This window comes from Lynx rufus, unplaced genomic scaffold (genome assembly GCF_022079265.1).
Source record: "Lynx rufus isolate CCGP_SWC_20201006 ecotype Redwood Valley unplaced genomic scaffold, mLynRuf1.p SCAF_17, whole genome shotgun sequence".
Classification (NCBI taxonomy): Eukaryota; Metazoa; Chordata; class Mammalia; order Carnivora; family Felidae; genus Lynx; species Lynx rufus.
The window spans coordinates 33410532-33423180 of NW_025814831.1; the positions used below are offsets into that span (position 1 = coordinate 33410532).

At 53.8% G+C, this 12649-nt stretch overlaps 1 protein-coding gene and 1 pseudogene across 1 annotated transcript in view; one reads left to right on the forward strand and one right to left on the reverse strand.

Annotated features, from left to right (window-relative positions):
- Positions 1-452, reverse strand: part of GALNT16 (polypeptide N-acetylgalactosaminyltransferase 16) — a 90418-nt gene extending 89966 nt beyond the window's left edge. Inside the window, exon 1 of the mRNA XM_047079881.1 lies at positions 276-452. Within this exon, the coding sequence (XP_046935837.1) occupies positions 276-452 (177 nt within the window). The remainder of the gene's footprint in view (positions 1-275) is intronic.
- Positions 453-11905: 11453 nt separating this feature from the next.
- Positions 11906-12208, forward strand: LOC124512079 (GTP cyclohydrolase 1 feedback regulatory protein-like; annotated as a pseudogene).
- The last annotated feature ends 441 nt before the right edge of the window (positions 12209-12649 follow it).

A 12649-nucleotide genomic window follows, 5' to 3' on the forward strand; every position in this document is an offset into this window, starting at 1 on the left:
ACGTTCCCAGTCGCGCGCGCACACCGGGCCCACCAAACTTGCAGCACTTTCTCCCAGCCCCCACCCGCTGTCACCCTCCCTCCATCCGTGCGCCCTGGCCCCGCTGGCCCGACAGAGGTTGCCATAACAACGGGCAGGAATGCTCCAACAGATACAAAGCCGGCAGGGCGCGGCGGGCACGCCGCCCCCGGCCCCGCGCCCTCTGCAGCCGCGCGGGGCTAAGGACGCGCGCCGCGGCTCCCCGGCCGGTCGCCCGGCGCGCAGGGCGTACTCACAATGAGCGGGATGGTGCGGTCCTCGCGGAGCTGCTCTGGCCTCCCGCCGGCCCTCTGAGCGCCCCGGCCGCCGGAGGATGCTGCGTGGGCTCGGTTGTCCTGCCATAAGTAGTAGAAAGTGCCCAGGATCCAGGCTACGGTCAGGATGGCGATGGCATTGGCGCGGATCTTCCTCATGGTGGGCGGGCGGGCGCCCCGAGTGGGGGGGCCCGGCCGGCTTGCTCTCGGGGCCGGGGTGAGGGCGCTCGCAGCCCCAGCTGTTTGTTTTCGCTCGCGCCTGGCTGCTCAGTCCTGCAGAGCAGAAAAGGGAGAGAGGTGGGGGGTGGGGGGTGATAGGGAGAGACAGGAGCGCGGAGCGATCCTCACGGTCCTAATGCCCTTCAGCCCCGAGCGCGCGCGTCCCCCGGGCGCCCATTCATTGGCGCGCAGAGCCCGCCCCGCGCTCCAGTCCCCTCCGGCTGCCCGGGCCGCGGCGCACCGGCAGGGGAGCGCGGCGGGTGCGAAGCGGCGCGAGAGCGAGGCCCGGCGAGCCAGACGCCTGCGGTGGAATGGCGACGGGCCAGAGACAGCCTCTGCTCCCACCGCTCAGCGCCCGAGCGCCCGGCGGCTGCCCCCGCGCGGCCCTGGTCGGTCCCGCCTACCTCCACCCACCCCCCGCCCGAGCGGCCCTGAGTCACCGGCTGGAGATGCGCGACCCCGGCCCGGGCCCGCGCCGCGAAGCTGCGGTTCTGGGCTGCGCTCCGAACTGCGCTCTGGCGCGGGGCTTAAGGTGTGTTCGGCGGGGCCTTGGGAAGGGATGGCTGGGCGGGAGGAGAGTGGAGTTTGCACGGGAATCCTCCGCAGCCTGGGATTCCGAGCCGCGCGAGGGCCGGCCCCGAGGAGGGATTGGAAGCTGGTGCGCTTGACATTCGAGGAGAGCGAAGGGGACTCGACTCTGCTTCACAGCCAGCGAAAGAGGAATGGGGGTACAACCCCTCCACATCTTCCATTGGCCTGGGGCTCCCAGCTTTCATAAGGCTTCCCTCCAGACCCTTCCCCTGTCCCCTGGGCAACCGTGAGATATCATTACCACTATTTCACCAGGAAGAAAGGAGGCCAGAGAGGCTGGAAGATTGGCCAGAGGCCACGCGACTAATTAGTGGTCAGAGCCCAGTCTAGAAGCCGTCTCTCCGTTTGCACTTTCCACGAAGTGCCAACACCGTGGTGAGACAGGACACAGACATCACTGAGATTTTACCCCAGGCCTGGAGGCATTGAGAATCCCGGGTGGAATGCTCTTGTCCAGAGCAGAAGGAAAGGTGGGCTAGGAGATCAGCACAGTGTCGGGCACAGAGCAGACTCGCAATGAATAGATGTTGCCTAAACCAAGCAGGGATCACGGAGGAAGAAATATTGTATTCCAAGGGGGGGTCTTAGAGAAGGCTTTTCATAGAAGTTGGATAAACTTTTGAATAAATTCTGAAGAGGGAGGGCAGGGGGAGGGCAGGGCGAGGTATTAGATTCATGAACAGCCAGAGCAAATGTCCAGAGGATGGCAGTCCTTGATGCATTCAAGGACAAGAGCTGCTTGGTATCGCTGGGGCCAGGATGCTGGAAAGGGCCTGGTGGGAGTCGACTTTGGGCAGGCTGGGCGCTTGAATGCCACGGTCAGAGTTAGCAGGGGGTTTAGTTCTTGCCTATGCTACTGGACACTGGCTCCCACATAGGGTCCTGACCCACTTAAGGTCCTGGCCTCTAAATGAAGCTGCCTTAGGAAAGGGGAGGTCAGACAGCTCATGCCTTCCCCCAACCACCCGTCATCAGCACCACTCATTTTCCCCTGTTTCTCCAGTGTGCGGGACTGAACCCTGCATGTAATAGATGCTTAGTGCATTTCTGTTGGAATGAAGTAAAATGAAGAAAGAAAACCCTAATTAGTTTTTTGCTGCAGAAAGATCATCGTTGCAACTGCAGTGCCCACCTCCTGACTCAGAAAACTAACCACGAGGACACATACACAAGTCCAAAAATGGCCCTACCAAGAATATGACCCTGGAAAGAGAATGTACAAAGAGAGTCCCACAAAGAGTAGCAGGGAGTCTGAGGCCCAAGCCACGCAGCAGTCAGGGACAACAGGAGGTGGGTGTGAAGGGGCCACTGGCCCTGGAGCAGTGGGCCAGCCTTGCTGTCAGGTGTCTCGCCTGGGGAGTTTAATTAGGTTGCACTAGGGGCCAGGATCCATTTCCACAGATAATGCCATAGCATTATCCACTGCCAAGCCATAGCCCGGTTTCCATGGGAGCCATGGGGTTGACCCGGTAGTCATGTCCTCTGTGGGAAGCCAAGAAAAGTTTGTTGCTTAAGGGTCAGGCCCACGGGCATCTCCAAACAACAAGAAAACATAAGGAAACTGCCCTTCTGGTGTCCCCGCTTCCACACAGGCTCTCAGGTCAACCAGGTGCAAAGACTTGGGCAATGGCCCTCTGCTGCCATAGGCTGCCTCCCTCAGCCCAGCCTGGCCTGTGCATGTCTAGTTGCCTTCGGTCTTGAGAAAACCAGGTGAGAGGATGTGGGATCCAAAGACATCGCACCAACCCCTAGTGAGAAGCTCCAAACTCACGCCTAGGCCTGGGGAATGAAGCTAGAACCCAGAATCAGGCGGATGGGGTTTCTGATGGCTCTAGAAGGAGGGCTGTATGAGGAGAGGGAGGCAAGGAGGATGCAGAATTTGGCAGGATTTCTACATGTCTCACCTCTTCCTCTCCAGGGGTCAGTGGTGAGGATGCTACACCTCTGAAGCAATTGTCACTTGTAGCTCTGTCCCAAAAAGAAGGCTGTTTCCCTGCCCCCCACCCCTGCTCCACCCACCACCAGGAAAACCCCATAGAGACATCGCCTCTCTGGGTGATGTTAGACTTCAGAGCCAGCCCTTCCTTAGATGGACATAATAAACTTCCCACGGTGGTGGGGCGGGTGGGGTGGGGGATAGGGAGGCCGGTCACGACCACGCTCATTTGGCCAACAGAAATTTGACGTAGGCGGAGGCTAAGTGATGGGCCGGAAGCCACAGCACACTGGGAAGGGCCGGGAGCTAGCACCTGCCACCTCAGCTACAGCCCGTGGTCTTTCTTCCAGATCTGGATCCTAAATAGGTGCGGGCCGAGGCTCAGCCCTCCATGAGATGGATTTCAGTGTTCAGAGATAACAGTAAGCATTGTTTCCTCTCTGGTCCTAGGAATGGATTCCAACAGAACCCTAGAATCAAAGCAACACCTAAGAGACTTGGTGTTGCCCAACACGCACTGAACTTGGAAAACAAGAGTGATAATGATAGCTGCAGTTCACTGGGTACCCACCAGGTGCCGGCCCCTCACACACGTGATCTCTGGAGCACCCACAACCCGCATGCCGGGACTTGGTGACACTCTCGATTGCCAAAGGGCCATACAGCAGGTAAGAGGTGGGGCTGGGTTTGAGTCCATTCTCCATGCTACTGCCTGGGTCCCAGTACAGGGCTTCTGAGCACACTGGGGAGTCTGTAGGGTGGTCAGAAGTTCTGTACGCAGGGACCTTACTTCCCCGCTGGGGCCTCCATTTTCTCCTCCGGAAAAGGAGGCGTGCGGGGAGATGACCTCTGAGGTCCCTCTAACTGTGCCCTTTTTGGACTTCTCGTTCTTTGGACAGTTTCTCCCTTGTGGCATTACTCTCCGGCATGGTCCCCGTCTCTTTGAAAGCGGGCAAAGCCAGCATTCAGGTAAGCTGGGAAAGCCGTGTGCCCCTGGCGCTCCCAGAGGCCCCAGGGAACTCTGCCCGTGTACATTTGATGTCGGGGTGGATAACAGAGTGGGGAAAGGGAGTAGAGTTCAGGTGAGAGCCTAGCTCTGGAGTCAGACAACCTGCATTCAAATGCCGGTTCTGTCACATATTAGGAGAGTGGCTTGGGCAAACTCTTACCCCAGCCCACCGCCCCCCCGCCCTTAGGCACTGCTGCTGGCTGCTGGGGCGAGGGGCTCGTGCAGGAGATTGCTCAGCAGGGCTATGAAGAACAGACCCCAGAGAGGCCGAACAACGATGACCGTCCTGCCCCACCAGCGCGTGCCTGCCCACCTCTTCCAAGCCTGTGCTGAGCGGCCTGGAGAGGCCGAGTGCAGGGCCCCACCTGCGTCCATTCTCACCAGCATACCCAGTATCCTTGAGAGTCAGTGGGCTTAGAAGCCTCTTGCCCTGTCTACAGCTACAGCGGGGACTCAGACGGTGGGTGAGGGAGACTGGTTAGACCCCCGTGTCTGCTCTAAGCAGGAAAGGAGGCAGAGACAGGGGACAGAACGTGTGTGACCATGCAACAGGCACGGTGCCGAAGCCCGATCGCAGAAAACTCACAATGACCCCACGAGGAAGGCGGGACCATCTTTGGGCCGGTGCCTTCGGAGGTCACCCAGCGATCAGTGGCACATGTGCTGCCCACTGCCAGCTGGCCACACTCAAGGCACCACTGTACCTGAGGGAATGTTATTTCTAAGTCTCCATAAACCATCAAGGAGAGGACCTGGCTGTTTGAGAGGAACTCCATCATCATTCTCCTGTTTGGCTTTTCACTGTGTTTTCTGCCACTGGACCGTAAGCTGCATGAGGGCAGGAGTCCTCGTCCTGTTCACCATGGTCTCCCCAGCTCTTAGAACAGTACTTGGCACATAGCCGCACGTACACGCTTATTAAGTATGGGTTGATGGGAGGGAGGGACGTAGTAGCTGGATGCAGCCTGCAGTTCTCTCTTGAGTCCGGCACCTGAGAGACGATGCAGGACTAGAGCCCAGAGAAAGGAAGCGACTTGGCTGGGGTCAGTGCGGGCCAGCGGAGTGAGTAACCTGGGCTGCCCAACAGGGCTTCCTCGGGAGTGCTGCCCCACCCTGCAATCACGGTGATGGGGGCCGAACGCTGCTGCGCCGGGATGGAGGGGTGAGAGCTCCTCTGTGGTTCCATCAGAAGCTGGGAGGAGTGACCCTGGTTCTGGGGGATAACTGCAGGAACTCCGAATATTATTACTGATCATGGAATGAGCCAGCTGTTGCATTTGGGAATAATAAGATTGCAGAGGCTGAGGGCTAATTAGAAATGTGTCAGATGCTTTTTCTTAACAGCAAGGAATTTCTACAAAGGAGAGATGCAGAAGTAAAGCCAGTTGGTCAGCAGAATTGGTCCCGGGGGCAGAGCCCTTTCCAAGGCTTCCCTGACCTTCCCCATCTCTTATCATGTTCTCCTTCAGTCCTTCTCTCTCTGCACGGCTTCCAGGGAGATGAGTGGCAAAGGTCCTCAGAGCAGAACAGATGGCCCCAAATGCCAGGGCAGTCCTTGTCACATGCCCGTCTCTCACCCTTGAATGGGAATTCCTCTGAGCAGGGCCTGGCAGCCTTCTTTTGTGTCACCAGTTTCTAGCACAGTATTTGGGCATCACGGCAGCACTCCCTGAATATTTGTGCAGTGAGCGAAGGAGTGAATAAATACCTAGGGTGGCCGGCTGCTGCTACTCCCCCTTCTGTCGCACGAAAATGCAATAAGCCTGCTCCACGGTAAAGCCTGTTTACCCACTGCGGGGGGCGCGGGGGTGTTCCCAGTCCCTTCCTTTCCTGCTTGAGGGCTCACCATGCCAGGCAATTCTACGTTCCAGGGATACAAAAATGAACAAAAGCTGATCACAGCTTCCAAGGAGCCCAGTAACTGACCATGGGGAGATACACATAGATCGTCACAAGACGATATAATGGAACTCTATAGAAGCCCAAAGGGGGTTTCTTCAAGTAAGAAGTCATCTGAGAGCTGTGTTCAAGGACAGGCAGGTAGGCAAGAGGTGGAAGAGCATTCTGGGAAGAGGAAGAGGCAAACGAAGGGCGCTAAGATGTGCAAGTGAATGGCAGCACAGGAAATTGTGAGGGGGTTGGGTGTACGGGGGAGGGGGTGGTGATGGCAATGAGGTTAGAGGGGTAGGCGTTGACCAGTTAACAGACGTCTTCCAGGTCTTTATAGGAAATTTGAACTTACTCTGGTAAGCTGTGGGGAACCATCCAAGATTCTAAAACAGGGAGTGACATGATCAGGTATACATTTTAGTGAGGAGGCTGGAGACTAGTGGCACGGGGTCACAATGATACTGCAATAGTCCAAGCAAGCAGTGCTGTGGGCCTGGACTAGGGCAGAAACCCTGGAGGAGAGACTCAAAAGGATTTGGAGATCAGCTAGAAGTGGGGATAGAGAAAGAAATTAAGAACAGCATGTACATTTCTAGTGTAGGAGCCAAGTGCTTTGGTGTAAGGTAACCAACCATTAACTGAAATGGGCAGTGTGGGAGGAGCAGATTTGGGAGGTATGTTCAACTGAACTTGATTTCTCTGTGGTCTGCCCAGAAAGGCAGCCGTAAATCCAGGTCTGGTGCTTAGGAAGAAGAGTGAAAGAGGAGAAAGCCAGAAACACAACTGGGGCATTGCTGGGTGGCTGCCCATGTGCCCGGCACCTAGGCATAGGAGAGGACCATGTGCGTGAGATTAGGACTTCTGGATCCCTCGGGTGAAAATGATGCCACGGAGAACTGGCAGTTTTTTCTGCTTCCGTTGGATGCCCTGTTTCAAGACCCCGGGCCCAAGCTCTTGGGAATGCTCATTTCTTTTTCAAGAACCCCATCACCTGGTGGATATTAGGATGGACCCCTAGACTTAGGGCTGGAGCAAAATTTGGCTCAAAGATTACGCACTAAGACCAGAGAGAATTTGAAGTGAAAAAGCCCTGCTCCTGCAGCTTCTTTAGTCTAATTGTGCCTGCTGTTGATACCTCCATTTTCCCTGGGAAACTGGGGGTAGGGGGGGGGAGTGGGGGGTGGAAATTAAGGGAATGTTCCTGGGATTGGTACATATTTTGAAGCTCTCAGCAAGGCTGAAAATATCCATCGATATATTTTGAAGTGTAATTTCCACTCCCTTACCAGCCAAAATAATTGAACAGGAAGAAAAAGCTGTTAATGCAGGAGGCGTGTAACATCAGATCCACATTGCCTGGAAATTTACCATTTCAAAGCAATTGAGGGTTTTTACTGCCAGTGTTTACAGTCATACATGTCCCCTCTCTCTGAAGCCATCAAAAGGCCCATCAATCTGGCTTGGACACTGAAATCGTTCACAATGTCTGGAGCGAATGTCAAAGCAGAGAGTATTTTTAAAAATTATGCTGCCCTTTTGTCAGCATATACATCTTGGGGCGTCTCTTCCTGGGAGGCGGGGTAAACAGTAGGACTGTCTGTGCTCACGGATCCAGTGGTGCCAGAGCGCCATAGTGGCATGGCCAGGCACACCTCCGCACGCCCCTTGGCGTCTCCGACCTGGGGTCCGTGCACGGGCTGTCCTCTTATTCGACTCTGGGTGGGCAGGCCTCCCTCTTGCCCAACAAAAAGTGCCTGCCTCTGCCTCTGCCTCTGGCTCCAGCTCGATGACACGAGGTCCAAGGGATGTAGGTTCCTCAGTAGAGGAGCCAGGTCACGCTGTCCCTCACAGCCTCTGCCCAGCTCAGCGGGACAGACAACAGACAGTAGACTTTGCAGACTTTTGTTTTCTGTCTGCTGCCAATGCCTGTGTGTGTGTGTGTGTGTGTGTGTGTGTACACGTGCATGCACATATGCGTGCTATTTTTCAGTGTGAAATTGGACTTTGGGGTTTTCCCGGAAAGGACTGATTTCTTTCCCTACATTTGTGTCCAATAGAGGAAATTTCTAGATCCGTGCCCCACCATTTGTCTTTCATTTCGGAATCCGTATCTTTCCAGAGGCCACTACCTAAAAAGTGCCATTAGCTCACTTGGTAACCCTGGAGAAGTCACTTTCTGGACCTCTTCTCATGTTTGAAGTGAGGCTTTGGTACAAAGGGTCTTGGAAGGTCCTTTCTAGTGCTAGCATTTTAAGACTCTATTATTATTTTTTAATGTGTATGTACTTTTGAGAGAGACAGAGCATGAGTGGGGGAGGGGTAGAGAGAAAGGGAGACAGAGAATCTGAAGCAGGCTCCAGGCTCTGAGCGAGACCATGACCTGAGCCGAAGTCAGATGCTTACCCGACTGAGCCACCCAGGCGCCCCAGTTATTTGAATATTTTAAACCATTCCTGCCCCAGCAAGAATTATTGGCCATAAACCGAGATACAATTTTCTTTATTATCGTTTAGTCCCTCCACACACATTACATACATATACATCCAGTTTCAAATGTTCCATTGGATCAAAAATCTAAAAACTACTAGATTAACAGCAGACCTAAAAAGGAGAAGTTAGAAGAATGTGCAAGAAATTGGAACATCCAGGATGCCCGAAGAGGGAACTTCAGAAGTGGGAGACTTTTCATCACACGTTCTTTTGTATCTTTTGCATTTTTTGCCACATGCATTTATTACCTCTTCAGTTTTAACATTTTTTTTAAAGCAAGAGTCTTCCTTTCTCTTTCTTCTACCACAGGCCTCTTTGCAGCTTAGTTCCTGGGCGTAGAGGAGACCATGACGGACCGGCGTCATGCCCTGGAAGAGCCACCCCTCAGCCCAGGCCCTGCCCAACACCAAGTCCCAGCCCTCCAGCTGGGTTGGCCGACAGCCCTGCCCCCCCGGCTGCCCCATGCGCGTGGAAGGGTTCTGTGGGTGCGCACCACAGCTGGCTGCCCTTGCTGCCGCCACTCTGGCTGGGTTGTCGGGCTGGTATAGGGACTCCATTCAAGGGGTTCCAGTAAGGGGCTGGCTCTCATGGCTCCAGCAGCCTGATGCGCAAAGGGGCCCAAGAGTCCAGTAAACGGGGAAGTGCAAGAATCCAGCTTTAAATTCTCCAGCTCTTGCCATTCCCTTTCAAAGACAGACTGCTTTTTGTTTTGTTTTCTGCCGATATAACATGAGGGCAGGAACATGAAAGGAAAAAGAACAAAAGGACCAGAGATGCATGGGGAGAAGGGTCTTTAAGGCTCCCCTTTCTCCTGGCCCCACCCTCATGCTGCTGGCCTCTGTTTGGCAGAGCTGGCCTCTCTCACTGGTCTCGCTCCCCTGGTTTTCTCCCCTAGTGTAGCTCCTGCTCAGCTTTCCCTTGTGACGTCTAGCTACCACCCGGCCTTCTTCTTCTATCTCCTGTTCTTATCACCTTCGATGGGTGCAGGCCGTCACTCCTGTGTCCCCTACCTCCCCTCTTCTGACTTACCTATTTCACTGCCACGCTGCCCAGCAACGGCCACCATCTTTGAGGTCCACTACCCAGACTGGCGGTGTCACCTGCCCCGTAACTGGGATTGCTCAAGGTAGGCTCCTCCACCGTCCATTCAAAATCCCTGCACCCGACTTCTCTCCGGGGTCAACGAAGCCCTGGTGAGGGCAGGCTGTCAGCCAGCAGGCCACGGGAAGGTGCAGGCAAGAGGACAATGGAGAAGCCATGGCAGAGTCAGACAAGAGCAGCAGATGGAGACGTGCACTTGACAGAGTGGACACAAGAGATGAAAAGATACAGAGTATGAGGAAAAACAGCTTCAGGGAAGGAAAAAGCAGAGATCGAAAACCAATAAAAGTGTAATGAATACCAAAACCAGACAGGCCTGAAAAGAAACCACCAGGAGAACTGTGAGAAGAATCAGGTCAGAGAGGAGGAGCAGGAGGGCTGGGAGGGGGCAGTATGTGAGGGGCAGGAGGCAGGAGGAATGGTGCAACAGAAATCTCTCGGGAAGGCTCGTTCACCACCCAAGCTGTTGGGCTTATTGGCTGCAGCGAGCAGAATCTATTTAAGACACAGCAGGCATTTTGCCTTGGTCTGTTTCCCTGTCCAGGAAAGGCTGGAGCCAAAGGCTCCGGGAACCATTCCGGCATTAGGACCCTGCATGACGACAGAGCTGAGACCATGAGATCCTTGCCCCCTCTGGGAATCAGCCCCCTCTCCCCTGACACAAGCTGCCAGGCCCCCTAAATGCACAGCATATTGATCCATGTCCCAAAGCCTGCTTGTGTGCTCCGCTTCCACTGGGAAAGTCTCAATGACTTCCTTCATTCTGTCTTCAAGCTTGTCAGAAAGCAGATGCGGCTCAACTGTGACAGCTGCTCTAAAGGGCTGCTCCCAGGGAGCTCCCTGACCAGCGGGAACAGTCGCAACGGGGACTGAAGAGGCCTTGGGTGACTGGATAGCAGCAAGACAAAGAAGAGAGCACCAAAGGATGTCAAAGATAAAATGGCCCCAGGGAAACCATATGGGACTTGAATTGGAAAACACCAACAGCCTCGCTCCTTTCCCTGGACTGTGTATCTTTGGGAAGCTCTAATCTGGGGAAGACCTGACTTCTCATCCACCTGCCACAGAGGAATACAAAATAAGGCTGGGAGCTAAAACTGGCTAAGGAAAGCCATCCATCCATCAAGCTTTGGTTTCTCTCCAATTGAGAGGGTTGGGAACGAGAAGTCTTCCCTCCCTGGCGCTTGCGCCCGTAAATTGTGTAAAATACTGTTCCAGGCTGAATATAAGTTCTCTGCTCTGCATGACATTTATATTCTTGAAAAATTTAGTGTACAAATCAAGTCACATTTTGCCTGCCAGAGAAGCTGGCTTTTCAAAATAAATCTGAGGTCAATCCTATGTTTAAAGAAAAGAATGGCTTGTGAAGGTGAATAATTACTCCAGTTCATGTTTGTAACCTTAGAATTGTCAGTGTCTGATTTGGGTGGCTGTGGGGTGGGGGTGACTGTCTAGAGATCCACCTATAGTCTGCTTGTAGGTTGCGATTAAACATTACTTTCAAACAAACAAAAAACACGTAGATAAACGTGTTGCAGGAGCCACTGCTAAAGAAATACAAATTTAAAAAAAATTGATTATGGAAAATCTCAAATATGTATTTTAAAAGAAGCAAGCCTAATATTAAAAAACCCAGCTCCAACAATCATCAGCTCATGGCCAATCCGGTGAGAAACTTGGACTTCTGAGCCAGATGGCAGATACAGAGAATGAACTTAACAGGACAGGACAAACAGGATTAGTCGTCCTGAAGCTGTAGGTCCAAGTTTCTGCATAAATGCCCTACATCAGAGCCTAGAGTATAAAGAGAAGGCAGAGAAACATATTCTTGGTTAACAACCAAATAAGAGAGCTGGGACTTAAAAAATACCACCCCCCACCCCGCTCTAGCCTCCACCCTCAGGCTGAACAGGTACAGTGGTTACCTTCACGGAGGGAAAGGATGATGGAGAGATTCCCTTTTCATTACACATTAAAAAAAAATGTTTGTTGTACTATGTGCACATATCACCTATTTTCAAAAGTAACTTGTAAAAAACAAGTATCGTGAAGCTTTACAGTAACCACATCAAGTAGATGTGACAACAAACTGCCCAGACTCAGATGCCAAGTCTTTATCTCATTTTGACCTGGATTTGCTGTCTTATAGTAATTTGCTGAGGTAGATGAATGCACAACCTTCCAATCCCAGGCTGTACATCGTCAGAATAGATGTTCCATGTGATACAAGAAACCCCAGTCCTGAGAGCTGGAGTAACTGGACTTGGGGGAGGGGTTGAGGGGGGGCGACGGGAGTCACAGTCCGGGAGCCTCAGGGGTTGGCACCGGCGCTGAGCCCAAAGCCCTGGGTGGGACCCTGGCCCAGACTCGCACCCCATGCCCCACCTGCTCATCAGCACCCCGATCCACATGGAGGTGGGCCCCACTATGGTGGGCAATGAGCACTGTGATCCAGAGCTGATCTGGGGGCCTCAAAGAAAAGCATCTTGGGAAACAACTTTTGTGAGTACTTCATCAATGACCCTCCTCACACAGCCCTGGACAAGCTGGAATGCAAAGGCTCCCATGTGCTGAGCATGACAGAGGTGGGCCAGACACTGATGTGGTGTCTGCACACTAAGTGACTCACACTGAGGAGGAGATGGGGCTCTCCTTTTACGAGTGGTTTCCAATCCCGAGTCCCCCGTTCACTCGTTGCCTGGCTCCTCTCTTCCCAACTCATCACTTTCCTTTAGCCCAGCATCACTGAGCAGTGAACGGCCTTTTCTGAAACTTGCCTCAGCCAGCGGGAGAGGGCAGGGCCCTTGCCCTGGTGCTTCCAGCTGCCCCTCCAGCTTCAGGCCTGGCCAAGGGCCCTAGAGGAGATCATGTTCTGTGGGCAGGCTGAGGGGCCCACAAGAGCCAGGCTGTCCCTGGCCAGGAACAGGGAGTCCCCAAGCAACATGGCCCCAAGTCTGGGCAGGATGGTCCTGCTTAGCTAATTCAAGCCAGTAAAGGGCTGTGATGAGTTGTTGCTCAACAAAAGAAAAGGAGAAAGAAAGGAAGTTGGAAGGGAGGGGAAGAGAAAGAAGGGAATGGAAGGGATAGGACAGGGAGGGGAGGGAATAGAGGGGAGGTGAA